The sequence below is a fragment of the Neodiprion pinetum genome, chromosome 4 (assembly GCF_021155775.2).
Source record: "Neodiprion pinetum isolate iyNeoPine1 chromosome 4, iyNeoPine1.2, whole genome shotgun sequence".
NCBI classification, from domain to species: domain Eukaryota; kingdom Metazoa; phylum Arthropoda; class Insecta; order Hymenoptera; family Diprionidae; genus Neodiprion; species Neodiprion pinetum.
The window spans coordinates 17,088,679-17,108,665 of NC_060235.2; the positions used below are offsets into that span (position 1 = coordinate 17,088,679).

Here is a 19,987-nt window from a genome sequence, read left to right on the forward strand (position 1 = left end):
TCACTCAAAATATCAGACAGGAACCATTAAATATTCCATATTGAAGCTTCGTCGGATTCACTGCTCGGCAATCAAATGCAAATGTCCATGATTGTGGATATCGGAAAAGAGAAGAAAAAACGTAAATAAAGAATAGGGGGAAGAAATGATTTGCAATCTAGATTAGTACTAGCTTTATATGTGCAAAAACAGAGGAAAAAAAAATTGAAAAATGAAGAAACGGATGTTAAGCCATGCTTCGCGACATGAGGCACGCAAAATCCACATGTGTCCGCGGGTCACGCGCGCATATACGTACCTCGTTTACAGAAATTCAATATCCGAAAGCCATGCTTATACAGGGCGGACAAAAAATCTAGGTTTAAACTCAACCTGAAAAGGGGCCACCGAGCTTTACAAAAATAAACAGAGATAAGAAATAACAATAAAATTGAAGGGGCGACACTCTCGCATCTCCGAAAAACAAGATTATTCACTCAGAAAAACGCTGTTGCGAGTCGTGGCAAGGGGATTTGCACAGCTCTCGTCGAATCTCGACTATCACGAGATAAATCATCCATTTTACTACCATTATACGATTTTATGCGTTTAGCACGACGGAATGGAATCTGAGCTAATTCTCGGCTATCGATCGCCCTCGTGGTCGCTGTATCGCTGTACAGTGTACGTCAAAGAAATTAAATTCAAAAACGTCTGTTGATTATACATAGACGAGAATTATCCGGCCACGCTTTGTTGAAACGGATTACGGCTAAATGCCGTTACAGAATTGGTGTACACAAAATTGAGTTTTACCGGGGTCGGAATTAAGCTGCAACATGTACAATGGTCGTTTGTATATAAATAAATAAATTTATGAACCCACTTGTGAAACGGTTCTTTGTAAGTTATTCAAATATCTCTGTAACTCATATAGAAGTCAATTTACTGGCTATTTTGGGCTTGCTGAAGCGTATATTTGCATGCTTTTGATCCTTTTACCGGCCTACCAGACTCGCAAAGGACTTGGTCAAATTATTCTCCTGTTTCTAAAGGATGGCAGGTAGGTAGGATACGGTACGCGCACCATGCTTCGATGAATAGGACAGAATACGAATCTCTGATTTTCTTGCAACCAATCCCGGACCCTTTCCTCGCCTTCAATTTATTGCTCATCGCTACGAGAGTATGATTAAAACAAATTCAGAGAGTTAATTCACTCGTTTAGATCCTAGAGTTATGAATGACTGCCTTGGCAAATGAGTTCTAGCTTTTCAGTACATACGAGATGTTACAAAGAAATTCACTACAGGCAACTATTCGCATTTATATTTCATGTACATATTTGCATCACATGAGTTGCTGAGATTCCTATGTTGAATAAAAACAATATCAAATTTACAGTTAGACTGAAAATACGAATAAATACATTCTCAACTAGTTGCAGGATCTTTAATTTCAAATTATCGATTTTATATTTATAGTCCGGCGTCCAAGCGAGCTGGGAATAAACATCTAGTTATTATTCAAATTTTAGCTCCCAAATCCATTCGATACGCGGTATATTGTCGATAATTAGGCCCTTATGATTGAAATATGGTGTAACATTAGTTGCCTCCGATAAGGCGTAAAAACTCGTGTCTCATTGCATATACTAAGATGCGTAGATTGGGAATTTTAAACAAAATGAAAGAAAACATTTTGCAGACAGAGGATTGCCAGTGATCAGTCCCATATGTTTCACTTTTACACAGTGCAAATCTACGCGACTCGCTTAACCATTGAGTCTAATCAGGTGGACTCTTATTCTTCGACTTTTTTAGAGTAAATTCATCGTTTGTCATACAGTTGCTACAGTTTCTACGAATTATTGTAATTGGTCGATATCTGAAACTATACACACACAAGGCCGTTTTCGCAGCTGCCAACCCTGCCGTTAGGGATCGAATTGTGTAGGACTGAACCAGTCGAATGTGTGATTCGGATTACGTGCAGTTCGAATTACGTGTAGGAAAATTTTGTGTAGGATTGAACGTGTAGGAATCATGGTTTCTCGTGTGTACTTGGCGCCTAATTGAGAGCAACTCATGCTGCAATACATTTGCGGGATTTTCAGCCTGTAGGATATGCAATCCTCTGGCACGCGCCTAATTATCGGCAATTTGAATATAAACATTCGAAGGTTAAAGCAGAAAGATCTGCCTACTTCAGGGGGTGTGAAATTTTCACTCATCGCAGTTCGACTAAATTTAAACAGAAATCACGCAGTAATTTCACTATCAGGGTACAGTTTTGAGTGGAATGTGTAAACTGCGTGGCAATTTTCTCGCAATAGGAAGATAATGGTGAGTGTAAATATCCATCAATTCCATTTATGAACAAGCCGATTAAATAAAATAAGGTTATGACGCTCCTTACTTGGGCTTAGGCTGCAGTCATAAATATAAACAATAGACGAACGATTGAGCCACTGCGATCTCGGTAGCTTACCGCTAATTTATAATCGTCGAATCTTCGCGCCCACCCCGTACCTGTGATACTTGTCGTGTACAAAGCAAAAAAAATATCCAAGTTTGCCGCGAATATTGCAGTTTATATCATAATCTATAATTCGTTTCGTGACGGGATTCGTGCGTTATATAATTTATCGCGGTTAACTGACATCGCGACGCGTTTTAGTTGAGAAAATCATCCGGTTCGCTTTTCATTCTTTGTGGCCCAAAATCGAACCACATTTGATGTTATTTTCATGACCCCCTTTAGACACCACCTGATAGGATCTCAGTGTTATCAGACAAAACAAAATGAAAAATTGGAAGCTCTATTGGGCACAAGATTAATTGGACACAGCGCGATGAGACAACAGCCATATTGGACACCGAACATCGAATACGACACTCGATTGAAAATAAACTTCGTCAGATGTGAAAAGGTAATGCTGAAATCCCATTTCCACACCGATTACGGCAAACGGAAGCTCCAGTGTACGTATTTATACGGCAGTACATGTTCAAATTTAATCAGGCGGAATGGCTAATTTAAGGCCAAGGAGTGTACTTGGAATTTTTTTCTCCACTGCAGCATCGGTAACCACCTTATTCCATGACCTGAAAAATCTTTATAGTGTTGTGAACTGGATACACCGAGCATTGAACATTGATTGCGAGTGAACACTGAATACGGAGCTTATGTTTTCCGTAATCGGACTCTCAGATTACTTTTTCACATCTGACAAATTTTGATTCCAATCGAGTTCTGAAATAGTTATTTAATTTCTTGGTCCATTAGATGTATTCAATATTCGGCGTCCAAAAGTCGGCTGTGTCGAACAAACATTGGTTTCTAATCAGGCCGCGTTCAATAAATATTTGTATCCGATATAGCTTCCGGTTTTATTTTTTGCTCTCCAATAACGCTAGTGTCCTATCATCGCCACAAGCTACCGACATCTGCATGAGCAGTCGTTGGTATGAATTCCTACAATGCCGGCGTAGTTAAGTGATATAGAGACAGATATGTTTCATTTTTCTAATCTCGCATATCGGGAAAAAGAGAGCGTGGCGTTACCGACCGAATTACAGCCGATATCTTAAGTTACTTCGCTTACCGATTGGCACTGAACGCGTCTTATTGTAAGCGAAGTAACCTAAGATATCGGCTGGAATTCGGTCGGTAACGCCATGCTCTCTTTTCCCCGATATGCGAAATTAGGAAAATGAAACCTGAGATGAGCAGGGAGATCTCCAACGCTCGGCTTTTCGTGATACCAGCTAGGTTGGAGCGTCGACGTGACACCTAGGCGGCCACGCACCGAAGGTGGCCGACAATCGTGTATATATGATATACTCGGTCGATCGAGCAAGTGGTTGCCAATCGCATCCTTGTCCCCGCTCACACAGATGTTTCCAGGAATGCAAGAATTGGGATTTTTCTTGATTCAATTATGAATGTCAGCGAATAAAAGTATCTCCAGATTTGATAAATTTTGGATTCAATTAGCGGACGCTGAACCAAAATAATTAAACATTCCCAGCCCGAGTACTTGTTTTTTTTTTTAATAAATATTATTTTTTTATTGATATGAAAATATGTGACGCCTGGTGTTCTCGAATATTTGTACACGCAGTCTATGGAAAAATATACGAAGCCAGCTCCATAACATTTATGCAAAATGTGCAATGGGCAAGTGGTTGGGGGAAATTTTTTTTTTCTCGAACTGAATCTTGCAGAGAACCATCAGCGAGTTCCAAGCAAGCTCCGTAAATATCCCGAGCTAACGCGCGATCATGGACGTAGCTGTAGTGTGGCTGAGTGAATACCACATGAGGGTGGAGTGATGTGGGACACGGGTTCGATCGCAATTCACTTTTTTTTTTGTTTTTTTAAATTCAATCACGGCTTTTTTTTTGTATTTTCGCGGAGAAAAAACAAATGAAAGAAAATTTCGAGAGACGGTCGATTTTTTCCTTCTTTCCTTTTGCTTTTTTTTTACTGAACCCACCTTTTTTGTAGTGTGGGTAACCCAGAAGAGGACAAATAATTGAAACAATAAAATACCGAGAGTGAATCGATTTGTTCCCCGTTTTTGGCGCCTCTTGTTTTTACTTAATACCCGCCCCTTTTTTATTTCGGGTAACTCAGAAGAGAGAAAATAGATGAAAGTGAAACTGAACCGATTTTTTTTTTGCTTCCATTTTTTTTTATTTCGTATTTTTACTTGATCCCGCTTTCTTTTTTGTATTTTTGATAACCGAGAAGAGAAAAAAGGAATGAAAAAAAACAATTCCGAGAGTGTGTAGATTTTTTTACATTTTTTTTTTTTTCGTTTCTTTATTTTGTAATCCGGAAGAGAAAAAATCTAAAGAAAAACAAATGGAGACCGGGTCGATTGTATAAAAACTCTCTTTCAGCTGTTTAATAATATTACCCCCATTCAGCCGTTTCCCCACCGAAAATCTTGAATTCAATCATTGTTTAATGGGATCAAGCACAGTATTTCAAAACCGGTAGAAAAATCTGATTTTTCGAAAAATATTCAGAAATGACTGTACAAAAAGATCAGGCTGGTTCCCGAACATTTAAACAAGAAAATAATTACTCAAAATTAGATTTTTTCATGGCAGCAAATGGACCGTGACTTTCGAAAACAATTGAAGAGGTCGTAAATGCTGGGAAAAAAGTGAAATCACCTACGTATCCGATGAACATTATTCTTGTTATAAGTGTTATAAAAATGTTAGTTAGCCGCAACTTCAAGGACAAAATCATGAATTAATTACCTTTGGGACTCATGACTTCCGGTCTCGAGGTGAGGTTATGCACTTGACAGCTGACAACTTGACGTTGCCAAATTAACAAGTCAAATTTCTACTAATAACCATATTTTTTTTCATGCAACAACTAATTACAATAAACTAATTTATCGTTTATATTAATTTTTTAATGTATACATTTTGAGGGGATTATCACATCAATCCGCAACGATAAAAATATACTACACTTGTTCAATACACGTGTGGTCAGCATGATCTCATTAATGAAGGCGTAATGGGATTTGGGGAGCAAAGAAAGTGAAGGTAAAGGCATGTAGAATTGGCAGATGAATGTCCGTAAGGGTTTGTTTTTTCCAAATATTGAAGCACTCATGAACGAATACTATTCAAATTTTTGTGACGGAATAACGTCTGGATTTCACAGAACGTCAATGAGGAAAGTGTTGAAAGAATTCTGTGAATCATACTTTTGTTGATTGTTTAGCCGAGTGCACTATAATTAGAATCAAATGATTAATATTCCAAACTATTCTTGAAACAGGATAATAAGCATCAACATTTAACTTAGTATTCAGCAAGAAAGATTAATGCACTCGTTTTCGGGGGGCACCACGAGAAGGCAATCAACACCACCCCCCGTTCCCGTATTTAAATTTTTGGGTTGAATATAGAAATATTATGTATGGAGCCAGTGATTAGTCAGTTGAATCATTATAGCATGTAAACTAGCTAGCCATTAAGCCTATATGCCATTTTCCGATGTTCAACCAACAAATTTATACACGGGTTGAAGCGTAGCTCGCAGAGCCTCTGTTAATTGCCAGGTACGACTTCAAGATTTGAGCTCGGTCTACAATAGGCGCATACGTTCCCGTTCCCGTGGGGAGTTTAAGTATATGAAACCCGTAGTACCGTCTACAATTGAACGCACACGCGATTGTGGACGTTACTATGGGTTTCGTATACTTCAACTGTCCACGGGAACGGGAACGTATCCGTCTATTGTAGACCGAGCTATGAAATACACGAAGCGCAGCCCACAGAGCCTCTGGTGATCGCCAGGTTCGACTTCAAACCAAACGAAAGGAAATACATGAAGCGCAGCTCATAGAGCCTCTGGCAATCGCCGGGTACGTCTTTAAGGGACAACACCACTGTGACAGCTTCAAAAAATCGATTTTTTGAAAACCATCTAGGAAAATCTAGAATACATTTAGGAATCGAATGCCGTTGGTTGCAGGTCGAAAAAATAATTATTTTCGGAGATATTGAATATTTTGTGGAGCGGTGCAGCGCTCCGTGACGCTCGGGGTCCCGCGCCGCCTCAGCCAGGTGCGGGTCTCAACCGGTCGGCTAGTATTCTTTTGTCTCCCTTCACAAAAGCCGACTATGGTCATAAATTTCGTTTCGAAATAAGATATAGGTGGCAATAGTTGAGAAATTGTCAAGGCAGGTATAGGGATAGCGTCACAGCGACAGTTTACGAATAGAAACCACGCTATTCGCATCTAAACGCTCCGAATCGTTTCGTTTACAAATATCGAACGCTCAAAATTATTCTTTTAACATCGAAATGAATAACGAGAAAGTGTACGCGGGGAAAAAGGGTACGAAACGGAGCTATCCGACGAGGTCTCGATCGAAAATTTCGAATCGAAAACCTCCGAACCGTTATAGCTCTGAAAATCGTTCTGCAGAGAATGTGAGCACGTCGGCGAAAAAGTTAAAATCGTCGGACGATTTAGAGATCGGTGTTACTAACGATTTTGGTTATCGTATAGTACACCTCTTTAATGCATTGAACATTATATCGACGTTAGTGAAGTGCAAAGTGTGTGATCACGATATAAAGTTCACTGAAAAAAGTTTGTGCGGACTCGGATTCAAAATCGAGGTCGATTGCGGCCATTGTGAAAAAGTGCAAATTAATTCGTGTCCTATGATTGACAATGCATACGAAATAAATCGTCGGATCGTGTTCAGTATGCGTCTTCTTGGCGTCGGTTTGAATGGCCTGATGAAGTTTTGTGCATTTATGGACCTACCGCGCCCCATATTTCAATCCTTCTACGATCGAATCGTAAATTCGATTTCGATTGCCACTCAAGCTGTGAGCGCAGTGAGCAAAAAAAAGGCTGCACTTGAAGAGAAGAGAATATCGTTGGAAAATGGGATGGAGGACGGAATTATCGTTTCAGGCGATGGATCGTGGCGAAAGCGCGGTTTTAGTTCGCTATTCGGCATAACATCGCTTATCGGCTGGTACACTAAAAAAGTGATCGACGTTGTTGTGAAATCGAAATATTGCAAAGCTTGCCAGCATTGGGAAGCAAAAGAAGGCACCGCGGAGTACTGGGAATGGAAAAGTACCCACGACGATGAGTGCCAGGCGAACCATAGCGGCTCCTCCGGAAAAATGGAAGTTGACTCAGCTGTCGAAATGTTTCAACGGTCTGAAGAGCTCTATGGCATAAAATATAAATATTATATTGGTGACGGCGATTCCAAAACGTTTTTGGGCATATCGAATAGCGATCCATACAATGGTTTCGAGATAAAAAAAAAAGAGTGCATCGATCATGTCCAAAAACGCATGGGGGCTCGCCTCCGCGAAATCGTGAAAAAACAAAAAGGATTGTCTGGCAGAGGAAAGCTCACTGGAAAATTGATCGACGAGTTGAGCACATATTACGGCTTGGCTATTCGGAGGAACAGCGATGATGTTGAAAAAATGAGGAAGGATATTTGGGCAACTATCAAGCATAAAATATCCACAGATAGTAAGCCACAACATGACGATTGCCCAAAGGGAGCCGAGTCGTGGTGTTCGTGGCAGCGAGCGGTTGCAAGCGGAAATATTTCTGAATATCGCCATAAGCCGCCTCTTCCTAAGGAAGTATTGGAGGCAATTACGCCAGTATATGAAAATTTGAGCAGAGACGATTTGCTGCAGCGTTGTTTGGGCGGCTTTACCCAAAACAACAACGAGAGCTTCAACAAATCGGTTTGGGCAATAGCCCCCAAGTGTCAGTCCGGGGGAAAAAAAATCATCGATATTGCCGCTGATATCTCGGTATTATTATTCAACGATGGCCTGAGAAGCCTCATGAAAGTTTTGGAGACGTTGGGGGTAACCATCGGCCCAAATTGTTTCAATTTCTGCGTTGAAACCGACGCAGCACGGATCGAGCAGGCGGAGCGCTCGCTCACGGATGCTGCAAAAGAGGCAAGGAGAGCCTCTACAAGTTCGAGAAAAGTTGCTGGAGACCGTGATTTGCTTCTTGAAGGCCAGCTATATGGTGCCGGAATCGCTGACTAGGTAAGAAATTTTTTTTTTTCAATTTATCGCATAAAAACGAACTTCAAACTTTGAACGCGTTTTTCTCAAAACCACTTTTTTGAGTGCGGCACGCAGTAGAACTCGAGCAATTCTTATCCGATCGACTTCAAATTTGGACTGCATCAATAAAACTAGATTATCTAAAGAAGTACATAGGATTTTTTCGATATCTCAATAGATAAATAAATTATAGGCTTTTTTCGACGAGAAATTTTGCTCGAAAATCGACTTTAAATTTCAAAAGCGTCCCAATTTTTTAAAAATCAATATTTTTTCAAATCCCTATGCACTTCTCTTCAAAATATCATATTATTAACGAAAACACTCGGTATTTTTTTTCAGATCGACTTTGAAGACAGTTCTGCTGCGTGCCGCGAATCACTGCAGAAGCAACGGCACCTGACGCGGGAGCTTCCCCAGCGCCACCATGGGGCGTGAAAATTTTAAAAAAATTTGTTATGTATCTTTAATAAACAACGAACAAAACAAAAAAAAAATTTTGGAAATCTCTTTTTTTTCCCACAAAAAAAAATTCTTGAAAAACGGCAACAAAAACAGGGGGTCACAGTGGTGTTGTCCCTTAATAAGAGAATACTTAAGCGCAACTCACTGAGCCTCCCCGGGTACGTCTTCACAACAGAAAGTGTCATGAAGCGCAGCTATGGAGCCTCCGGTTGACGTCCGGGTACATCTTCGCATTCAGAGCTTTCGATTCAATTTAAATACCTTCAATTTTTTGTAACTTACTGTTCGGCTTGTGCATAGTACGAGCTGATCCGGACTGTCGTACTGCCCGATTGTTGAATGTAGTCTGAGCGAAAACCTTCACTTTGACCATAAGGCGTAGAAGCTCTATGCGATGCTGAAGGCATTCATCACCTTTGTGAAACCAGTCAGTATACAATCTGGCAGTATCTGTGATAATATCATCTATAAGATTGATCGAAAGACCTTCGCGAGCCCAGTGCGTCTTCCACAATCGATAAAAAGCTTGGAGTTGCGATCTGTCGATGCTTTCGAACTTGTCTGTGGGCCGGCTCAGATATGACACCGATGGCGCATCAGCGTCAGCATGTTCATATTCCCGAGGTTCAGTATACACCTCATTCGGCGATGACGCTTCCATCGGAGTTTTAACGGTTTCAAAACGACAGCGATCGCACGGAAATTTGCGCAGGTTGCGCTGAGCTACGTAACCAGCAAAATAATTGATTGCACAAAGTTCGTAGCTCGATAACTCCGTTTCTTTCGACGTCTCCGCGTTCGCCATTTCTGTTTCCTGCTCTTGCCTCAGAGCTTCCACAGCATTTTCCACTTCTGCCGTATCCTCGTCGAATTCGTGTTCGGTGGGATCCGCAGGCATACTCTCTGGCGTATCGAAAGCCCGAGCTACCATCGTGCAGGGTTCTATTAAAGCAACGGCGTCAGAACATTGTACATTTCCTCTGCTGCCGCTGCCGATGTATCCGGTAGAAAGGATGTGTCTCAGAGACAAGCGAACCATCCGAGCCGTGGGATTTGGGTTGTGACCACCTCGCTGGCGAAATTTCGAGAAGAGGTGTTCGACGGAATCTTGGTTGCATGGTCCGGCTGCGAACTCGAATCGGGGATACTTCTCTTTTATCGTCGGATACGTTAGCAGAATAGCTCGCGAAGTATTTTCAGCCGTCCCCTTTCTCCTTGGGTCAGCAATTGTCCATTCCGAAGACAACTTCACGAACTCTGTAAGCGTTTCCTCGATCTCGGGTTTCTTGTCGGCAAGCGGGCGCTTATCCAGATTTCGGCTCAAAAGCTCGTAGGCATTGCACGAATCGATGACTTTATTCATACGCTCAGCAAAAGCTGCGCTAGCCTGTCACGTTTCCGTGTTGAGCCCGTGCGGATCCTTGCCTGCAATTGTTATTGCCGCTGCAAGTCGGCGGCTCAAAATTTGAAAAGCACGCTCAACGTTCATCGCCTGGAAGGACGATGGAAACAAGTGCGCCTCGGAGATGTGAGAAAGTAGATTCGAGGTAGTACTGCAGTTATCGTATCTCTAAGTTTTTACAAAATCTTTGTAGGAAGCGATAATCTGACCCCTCCAGTACAGTATTTGGTGTGTTCGCAACGTGCTCAAAAGACGTTTTATCAAATGAGGAAAGTCGAATGAAGCAAAGTAGTTTCGGTCACCGCTCATACAGCGCGGACTCTCCTCTGACACTTTTAAACAAGAATTGAACAATTTTTGGTTCGAGGGACCCTGATCGCATGTCACGAGGTGAACTACGGCTCCGGCTTCATGCAATCAACGGAGGCATTCATCGACCAAGGTATGAATCTCCTCGGCCTTCATGCCAGTCCCGGGACGAAAATACGCGAGTTGTTGCCGCCATGATTGTTTTGCGTTCAAACTGTCGACGCAAAAAACGAAGACGTAGCGCGCGCGTTCATCCCTCCGACCTAGTGGGCCGCGATCAACCAGACCTTCGATGCAATCGAGTTTCTCCGAATATTCTTCAAATTGTTTGATAGTCATCTCGTCCCATTTTAGAGCGCATACCCTATTTTCGATAGGCAACTCTTCAATTTTGACCTTCAACTTCTGGAATATGAAATCGCAGAAGCCGAGGTTTATGTCAACCTCCGAGATCCAATTGCGCACGGTACTTTCCGCCGGAAACATGCATCCTGCATTTCTCAAACGCGTATAAAAAAGCTGCTTTGCAAGATCTTTTTGTTCCTCCGAGTAAGGAGCATTTTTCCGGTGCAATTGGAGCTTCATCATCGTTCTTGCTGCCGGCTACAAACTCTTTTGCTGATCGAGAAAACTATCGAGGGACAATTTTTTTTTAAGTGAAAACTTCTTCAGCGGAGCTTGGCACTTTTTTAGATGGGTACAAAATGTTAAACTCGCGTCAGTCCGTAGCCTGATCGAAAAAGCCTAAGACGGATGGAGAGGGAGTAATATCCCCCTCTCTTTCTACCGTACGGCGAAAATGTATGCCTGCTCCATCTGTCTCGTTTAAGTGGCGCTGGGCGCCTGCGCGTGTCTTTTTTCTCCACACGTGCACCTGTCCTCAAAGCTCGTTTCAGCTTTTGACGGAGTTGTCGAATCGTTTTCGTCGTCGATGCGTTTTCCCGTACCAAAGCGGCATTTTGTTTACGCAGATGACGCAACACTTTTGCATGAAGCGACAGATCACCCACACATGACATGTGTAACAGGAAAATAGGATAATCGTATCTAACTCAACGTCAGAGTCGAAATCCCTAATTATAAGGTATCCGCGGTTAATAAATAGCTTCCGAGTCACTTAAGGTCATTTAAATATTACGCGCCGTTACGCCATATTGACTCGAGACGAATAGGGTACAGACATTCAAATTCAGACTAGCGCGCAGGCGTCAAATTGTCGAGCGAATTATCCATCCAAGCCACGTGCGGCAGGAGCCGGCACAACCACTCTTGCGTCAACCCCCGTATATAGTGCATAGTTTTGTAGTTTGACTCTTGTGTCAACTTTCGCACGTAGTTTTTAAAGGAAAATAATTTGTACACACTCGAGACTTTTTTTTGTTGGTGGAACAATATATATTTATTTGTTTTAGTTACAGGGGTTTACTTTCGGAGTTGGCTAGGTTAAGGGCTTGACTTTACAATGATATTCTCCCGCAATAATCGATTGCTTTCGCGACTCTCGTTCCAAACGCTCGCCTATCACTCTCACATCTCACTCACACCTCACTATATCTATATCTCCTCCCTCGGTTTCTCGAACCTTCTGGACTTCTAGACTATTCTAGCTTTTTCACATGGCCGCTTCCACTTCCGGCTCCCTCACGCCGTCTCTCGTACATACGTCTCACAACCTTCGCGCGGCAAATTCGGCTTCGATTTAATTTTTCTTTAACATAGTATTTCGTTACAATAATTTGGCTTCTATGTCAGCTTCAGTGGGTAGCGTTCGCGTGATTTGACTCTTGTGTCAACCCCATGCCTATTACACGATTTTGTAATTCGACTTTTGTGTCGACCTTTGTACGTGACAATTACATAGTTTGACTCTTGTGTCAACCTTGTTGTTAATACAGTATATTTTGTGACTCGACTATTGTGTTAATTCCGTACAGTTTGACTCTTGTGTCAACTAGTGCGTAGTATTTTCTTGTAATTTGACTGTGGAATCAATTCCATCGTAATTGCGAGAGTCGGATTTCGACAACAATTTGTAAGTACAAATAAACTTGTATATTCTGTCCAATTCTTTCTTCTATGCTCTTGGAAATTTGGATTCTCCCTTCCTCGGGTCCCCAAATGAACTCCCTTGCGAACAGAGTCTATAAATAAAACTATTATTGTTATTTGTTAGCCAACTGAGCTTAGCCGTTATTTCGTTTTCGTTAACTTTGATAATTAACTGACGCCCAACATAATATAATAAAATTGTCTGAGCCTCGACAGCACTTGACCCAGGCCGCGTCGAGTAGAAGCAATTCAAAATAAAATATAGTTCAGTATGAATCAATGATCTTGATAAATTGTTGAACAAATAGAAGGGAGTGAGTTGCTTCTGTCTCACATGTGTCCCTCAGGCGTCTGACATGCAGGGTTACTGTCATCGGGTTGCGGTTCTACGCTCATCCAGGTGCAATTTTTGTCATCCGAATCAGCAAAGCTCACCACTGTCTTCCTATACTTACGCGCCTGCTCCGCAACGTGCAAATCTTCTTCACCTACGCCCGTAGGCACACACGCCGATGTCGACGAGTGAACCGTATCAAAGGCGGACTCACCTGTGCTTTGTACCTCTACGGATTCACAAGGCATAACAAGCACCGTTTCCGTCAAGCCCGAGGAAACGGTACCCGCCGGTATGACAGAGTGATTCGCCGCAAACGCGGAAATGAACGTCACCGGTTCATCGGCAGAATCGTTGAGAATCAACGACTCGAACTCGACCGGGTGCGGCGTTGCGAGAGAAATTGCATCACTTACCATTGTACGGACTGCGCAATCATCCACTGGACCTTCCGCATATGTGGATGGAGTTCGGACTTCCGGGTGGTCCTTCGAATCGTCAACACTCTCGAGAAACATAAGAGGAATCGCCTGTTGCGAAAGTCTGTTGCCAATGAAGTACATCGGGCTGAGATGCTCCCGGCATAACCCCCACGTCCGTAATGTTTCCGGTGATAAAGTCAGCAAGTACTTATTGCCTGCGATTTCGGAAAAAATGTACCTGCATTAACAAGTGACGCATCTGCGCCAAACCGCGCCGTATGAATACATTGACTTTGAAACTCGATAGGAGAATTTTTTTTCCTACCGAAAGTGAGTTTTGGTGATAATTTTGAGTACTTTGCCATAAGGTAAAAATCAATAAAAAAAAAAAAACATCCTGCAGATGCGCAGAACATTTTTTGTTGTCATCATAAGGTGAAAAAGTTTGAAATCAATCGTTTAAAAAAAAGTCGTTCAGAAAACCTTTAGAAAACTTTATTTTTTCTACTATGAAATTAATGTAAATATATTTGCAAGCAAGTGCGATGATTTTTTTTTCAATTGTCTCTTTTCCAAAATTTCTATTTTCGAGAATTCGTATAGGTTTAATTTCTGATCGTTTAATATCCCGCATACTTATTGGATGCAACACGGAACATTTCTCCGAACATATATCAAAAATTCGCCCTTCATAATTTTACCAAAATTATAAAAATTGAATTTAAAATGGAGTGAAAATTCTGAACAATTTCATACATGTTCCGAGAAACGAACGAATTCATTTTATAATATAAGAAAAGAACATGAACGGAAATTTGTTCAACAATTTTTTCCCGCCATAATTTTTTTACAAGTTTTTTGCATTATCAAGAGACACGGCAGACGTTTCTGATGATGCGTGAAAGCACTCATTTTTCATTTAGGAATTGAAATTATAAAAAAAAAATTTGTATGCTGGATAGAATCGAAAAAAAATTTTTGAAAATAAAAAAAAATTAAGAAATAAATGTACCAAGCATTCTTCAGTACATCCTTTTTCGCATAGCGTTAGTTATTTTAGATTTCACTGTTCTCCGAGATTCTTGTACTTTTCCATTTCGAGAAAAAAGGCAAATAATTACAAGGCAACACTTACCAGTATTTTTTACCCACGCATCAAGGCGGCAATCTCCTGCCACAGGAAACCTGTATAGTTTTGTTCCCGTAAATTTCGAATTGCTATAACCACGGTAAGCGCAGAGATCGCGCGCACGTTGCGGTTTGTTTTCATCCATTGTTGATGTTTTTCGACGCAACAAAGCACATACAGAAGTCACTCCCTTATTACGAGATTACGATGTTGAGTATTCGTAACACGAGTTGCGACTGACGATCGAAAAATTGGTGGATACATTTGGGGGAATCCGTGATCGCATACAAAGTAATACATTGTAAACTTGGTCGTTTCGGGATATATTTCGAGATATACATGCAAAATTTCTCGCAAATATTTGAATCGAGAGTCGACCGGCGAAGTCGAAGTATAATGCAAAAAACAATAAACCGGGTCGATTCTGATAAAAAAACATCAATGAGCTTTCAATTTTTGGATCCAACATTTTCGGTGGGTAAACGACCAAATGGGGGTATGACACCGCCTAAAGGGAGGAAAATGTTTAATATTCCATACAATCATATATGTATGTATTAGGGTGCTTTTTTTTCAACTATTTTTTTTTCGGTCCCATCGTGAAATTTTTTTGGAAAGACAAAAAAAAAATTGCCTGAAAGTTTGAGCCCTTAATATTAATATTAAGTCGTAGACCAGGGCGTGTAAAGATTTCCCATTGACAATACACGGAAACTCGGATTTTTTATCTTTAAATTTCTATAGCTCAGCGGCATTTCATGGCATTGCTTTGACCATAGACAAGTATTTCTCAGGATTAAACGCTCTACAAAAGTGCCCATTGCGGAAAAGTCGTAACTCACACCGGCGAGCTAGTACGGGCCACTAAACCTGTCAAAACTTTTCCTCATTAAAAAAAAATACGCCCATTTTATATCAGTCTTGACGAGCATTTCTTAAGGGGGGCGGGGTAAGGTTAATTCGGTGAAAAAAAAGCATGTTTTTAAGATTTTTTTTTGGCAATACAGATGGTGTTAGTTTATTCAGGCAATCCATACATGATAATGTAACATTTGAACAATATTTCCCTAAATTTTCATTGCAAAATATCAAAAATTGAGCGACTGACGATGAATCTCCGGAGGCGCCTCGAGAAAAAGTTGTTTTGCGGTGCCCATCATAACTCGCAACCAAATCATGTGAAACGAAAAAATCAAAATGCATTTGTTAAAGGAGATGTTTGTCGAGGTATTCACGGGAGGATTTTTTTTTTTTCGATTTTTCGATTTTTCGTAGCACTTGGAAGCCAAAAACCAGATTTTCGCTAAAAAAAACGTCTAATTTGTTGTTGTAAAATTGATAATTATTGAAAAAAAAAAAAAAGCTCCCGACAATACCTGGTGAATAATGTGAAAAAACACTGTGCAAAATTTCAAAACGATTGGTCCAGTAGATTTTTAGTTATGGTGGGCACGGACTCCAAAAATGACAAGTCTCAGAAAAACGCTTTAGAGTTTTGCGTACTGAAAAATTCAACATAAAATTCGATAATTTTTTTATACTCCCACAGAGTCGTCGATGCCAGGTCCGTAGAGCAAAAGGCTTCCATCAAGATGGTCTAGAGCATCTTTTTGCATTTGTCTACGCAAAACTCTTTCTTCTTTACTGTCACGCGCTGCTTGCTCCTCTGCTCTACTAATTCGCAACTCGTCAGCTTGTCGTGCTCATTCGTGAGAACTTGGCCCTGTCGGGATGTGCATCTCTTGCATAAAGGCCAGCAAGGCAAAAGAACCTTCATTGAAAGTACATGCAGCTACATGAGCTGCAATTTCAACGATTGTAGCGGTGCCACTGACAGACTTTGGCTAATTTTTCGGGGCATTTTTCGATGTACGAACACGAACGATAACAAAGTAACACTTTCGATGTACGAATTGAAGGAAAACAGAGTCAAAATTTTAGCGTCACTTGTTACTGCTCAGCACGGCGTACAGTGTTTAACTGATGTATATACCATGCCTCGAATATTCTTGACTCTACCTGAACAGACCCGTTTGGTTTTAATTGGGCCGGGTGAGCGCGTCGCGTAACTGTCGGTCAGGTATAAAACCTCATCCCGGAGCAACGGACGCTTACTCATAACTTCCTCAATTTTGCTTCAATCGACTTGAAATTTTAACACAATATTCTTGACATATTGTGCAATCAATTAGAAAAATAAAAAAAAATTGAAAAAAAAAAAAATTTAATACCTTACCCCCCCCTTAAGAATTTTGAGAGATGCGAGATCGGAACGACAAAATTATTTCAGTAGCAACAATGTATAGACCCCTCTACTTTTCTGATATTGGCAGCCAGTTAAGAGGCTTTACAGTGTTCAGTTTAGTGACAGCAGCTCTCGAGGTATCAAGATGGTAAGTAAATTGCATAATTATTTGACGTGTATGGAAAAACCGGCTTACAAATCATATTTTAAATCATAAAATCAGTGTGAATTTTTTTAGATTTTAAAAAGTGTCGTTTTCGAAATTGGTTTTTCGATTTTTTTGAAATTTCACCAGTGGCTAAAAAAATCTGAAAAAAATTCCGAGACCCTTGTGGGTCGGTTGCAAGATCCTACTAACAAATTATGAAGAAAGAGAGGAGGTGAGGTACATTGATTGCAAATTTGATGTGGAATGCCCCATAGATATTAAATTGGCCGTTAAATTGCTTTTTTGCAATTTCAATGTTACATTGTCGTAGATCGGCTTCAAATATATAAAAAAAAATTTTTTAATTTTTTTCAGATTTTTATTTTCAGCGAAGAAAATCACGGGCCAGCAGGGTCACTGAGGGTTCGAAATAAAAATTTGTCAAAATTAGAGATTTATAAAAAATATATTTCACACGGATCTACGACCATCCAGCATTGAAATTCCAAAAAAAGCCATCTAACGACCACCCTTGTGTACATAGTAAAACGAAAGTAATTTTCAGACGAACGGTAAAATCGCTAACCCGCGTACGCAAAATCGTAAGAGTTGAGAAAGAATATCCTGTATCAACATTTCAGTATGAGTTGTCGATTAGCATTTTAATCGTTCATAGGACGAAACAATGGCAGTCGTAATAAACTGAATGCTGCAAACAGAATTATCTCATATTCCTTGTTTTATGTACAGACGATTCCTGTTGACAACTTGGAGACTGAGATGGAGGCGTTAACCCGAATCGTCAACCAGGACGAAATGTGAGTACGCGCACATATCGCTTTGGAAATCCCAAACCAGCGTTTGTTGGTAACCGTTCAACAATCATGTCGTCAAATATTCACATCGGAATCTAATAAATTGTAGGAGATGCATTTTTTTTAAACAAAAAAAATATATCCTAAACAACACTTCCGACAATTTGTTACATACCAATTTCAATTTTTTTAACACGCCGATTGAAGCATTTCCAACAATCTATGGTTTCGGATTGTCGATACGACTTTTGTTTCCATAAATAAAAAAATGTTAAGGCCTGTATGCAGAGTAGTCGGTTCTTAAGATTGAGCACGCTCTTCAGACCGTGAAGTCCTGTCTCAAGTCATGGTAAACGAGGACTTAAGACCGTGCTTCAATTTAAGAACTGACTATAAACACGAGCCTAACTGTTTTTTCCCTCCTTGAAGCATGGACGCCTCACTCCCCCTTCCTCAATAACAATTGACCCGACATGTTCGCATCCCGACTTATTCCGGTCTTATTCCCTACACCCCATCTGTACGAAGAATATTTTATTCATTGCGGGATGGATCAAAGTACAACGGGTCAACTTGGTGTTGCCTCGGGCAGCGCGGAGATTCCAAAAACTCCTAATCGTCAGTACTTATGTGATGCATGCGAGGCGCTTTTTTATTCACCATTTCAATATCGGCGTTCCAAACATACAGTGGAGCCTGACACATAGCTTACACAGACAATGCTGGGGAAGGTTGTAAGTTTTCCATTCGGTATTGCGAAAGAGTAAGGGGTATAGCGAGCTCTGCTCACGGATGGGTACTTTATGCAATTTGCATATTTAGATTGTTTTTTAATAAGAAGAATACACTTATTTTGCTACCAACTTTACTAAATCTTCGGTCAAATGTGTAGATTCAGTAAAAGAATCGTTATAATGCAGTCGTGTAGGGTTGTGGACTCTAAAAAAAACATTGTACAGTCGCGTGATTTGATTTAGAATTTGCTTTTTAACTCCAGAACTCTAGTCGGGCCCGATCCGGTGATTTTTTTATGGATTCTTACGGAAAAGTGGTCTGTCTGGAGAAAAAAATTAAAAAAAATTGTTTCATGGAAAATAGAGTTTACAGCGCCGTTAAAATTATGATGCAAATGTTATTGAAAAGAAGATTGAAAACTACAACTTTTGCGTTCAATGTTTTTTTTTACAAATACTTCAAAGAAAGTTAAAAAGAAATCGGGTGAAGTCGTATACGACCTTATATGGTTTTTCTTTAATTTTCAACGCGGACCAGCGTAGATGATTGTAGTGGATTGCAATAGTTTACTCTCAATTGTGTTGTTCTGCTTATGCAGCCACCCCGAACGAGAATAAGAAGCAGAAAAAAAATTGGCGATGGTGGGATCAGAAAAAGTCAAAGAAGAAAAAAGAAGAAAAAAAGTCCGCACCTGCGTCGGATACTGCGCAGCTCCACAAGTTGGTCAGATCCACCCCGAACCAGCGGGACAAGCGAGTCTCTCGGAATCCGCGGTTCCGAAAATCTCACACTGACGGTCCGCCGAAGCAGACGTCTTCGGACCCGCAGACGGCGGAAGAACGAGCATTAGCGGTAGTCGTTAACACCATACTAAATCGAATGTCATAAAAATCATGATGCGGTAAAAATAAAAATATTCCTGATAATAATAAGAATAATAATAATATCGGGTGATGACAACATTTATTCTATTTTCTGACGTACGTTCGTTGATTGTTTGGCCAAGTGCACTAACGTCTTCCTAGTGATTGTTCTGTTTGAAATGACAGCACTAGGAGTGGACATGGTGCATTCGACTCCATGTTGACCATTATCCCAACACAACCAGCTTTCGTGCGACATTCTTTACATTGGTCACCCTTTCGAATAGAGCATACGCATTTTATTCGTTCTGCCTGCTAAAGAATCCATAAAAAATTCAAGGATATTTTCGGAACATTTTCAGGGTATTCAATGATATTTAGGAAAAGTAGAAATCAACTGCAATGACAATTAATGATATGTGGGTGATTCTACTGATTCCAGACACAAGTCGGGGTCCTCGATATTTGATTGAAACTTT

The 19,987-nt window shown here is 40.6% G+C and overlaps 1 protein-coding gene and 1 long non-coding RNA gene across 2 annotated transcripts; both read left to right on the forward strand.

Annotated features, from left to right (window-relative positions):
• The first annotated feature begins 2,198 nt into the window (after positions 1-2,198).
• LOC124218065 (uncharacterized) lies at positions 2,199-19,619 on the forward strand. The gene is made up of 3 exons (XR_011176876.1): positions 2,199-2,324; positions 17,846-17,913; positions 19,244-19,619. It is a non-coding gene; the product is annotated as an uncharacterized lncRNA (long non-coding RNA).
• On the forward strand, positions 6,503-9,140 carry LOC124217283 (uncharacterized). Its single transcript, XM_046622692.2, has 2 exons — positions 6,503-8,571; positions 8,935-9,140. Exon 1 carries the CDS (start codon positions 6,826-6,828, stop codon positions 8,569-8,571), a length of 1,746 nt encoding a protein of 581 aa, XP_046478648.2. The 5' UTR covers positions 6,503-6,825; the 3' UTR covers positions 8,935-9,140.
• Positions 19,620-19,987: the final 368 nt, after the last annotated feature.

Bases quoted from the DNA above. Each gene is read 5' to 3' on its own strand.
- LOC124217283 (XM_046622692.2), top strand. From the start codon at position 6,826: ATGAATAACGAGAAAGTGTACGCGGGGAAAAAGGGTACGAAACGGAGC.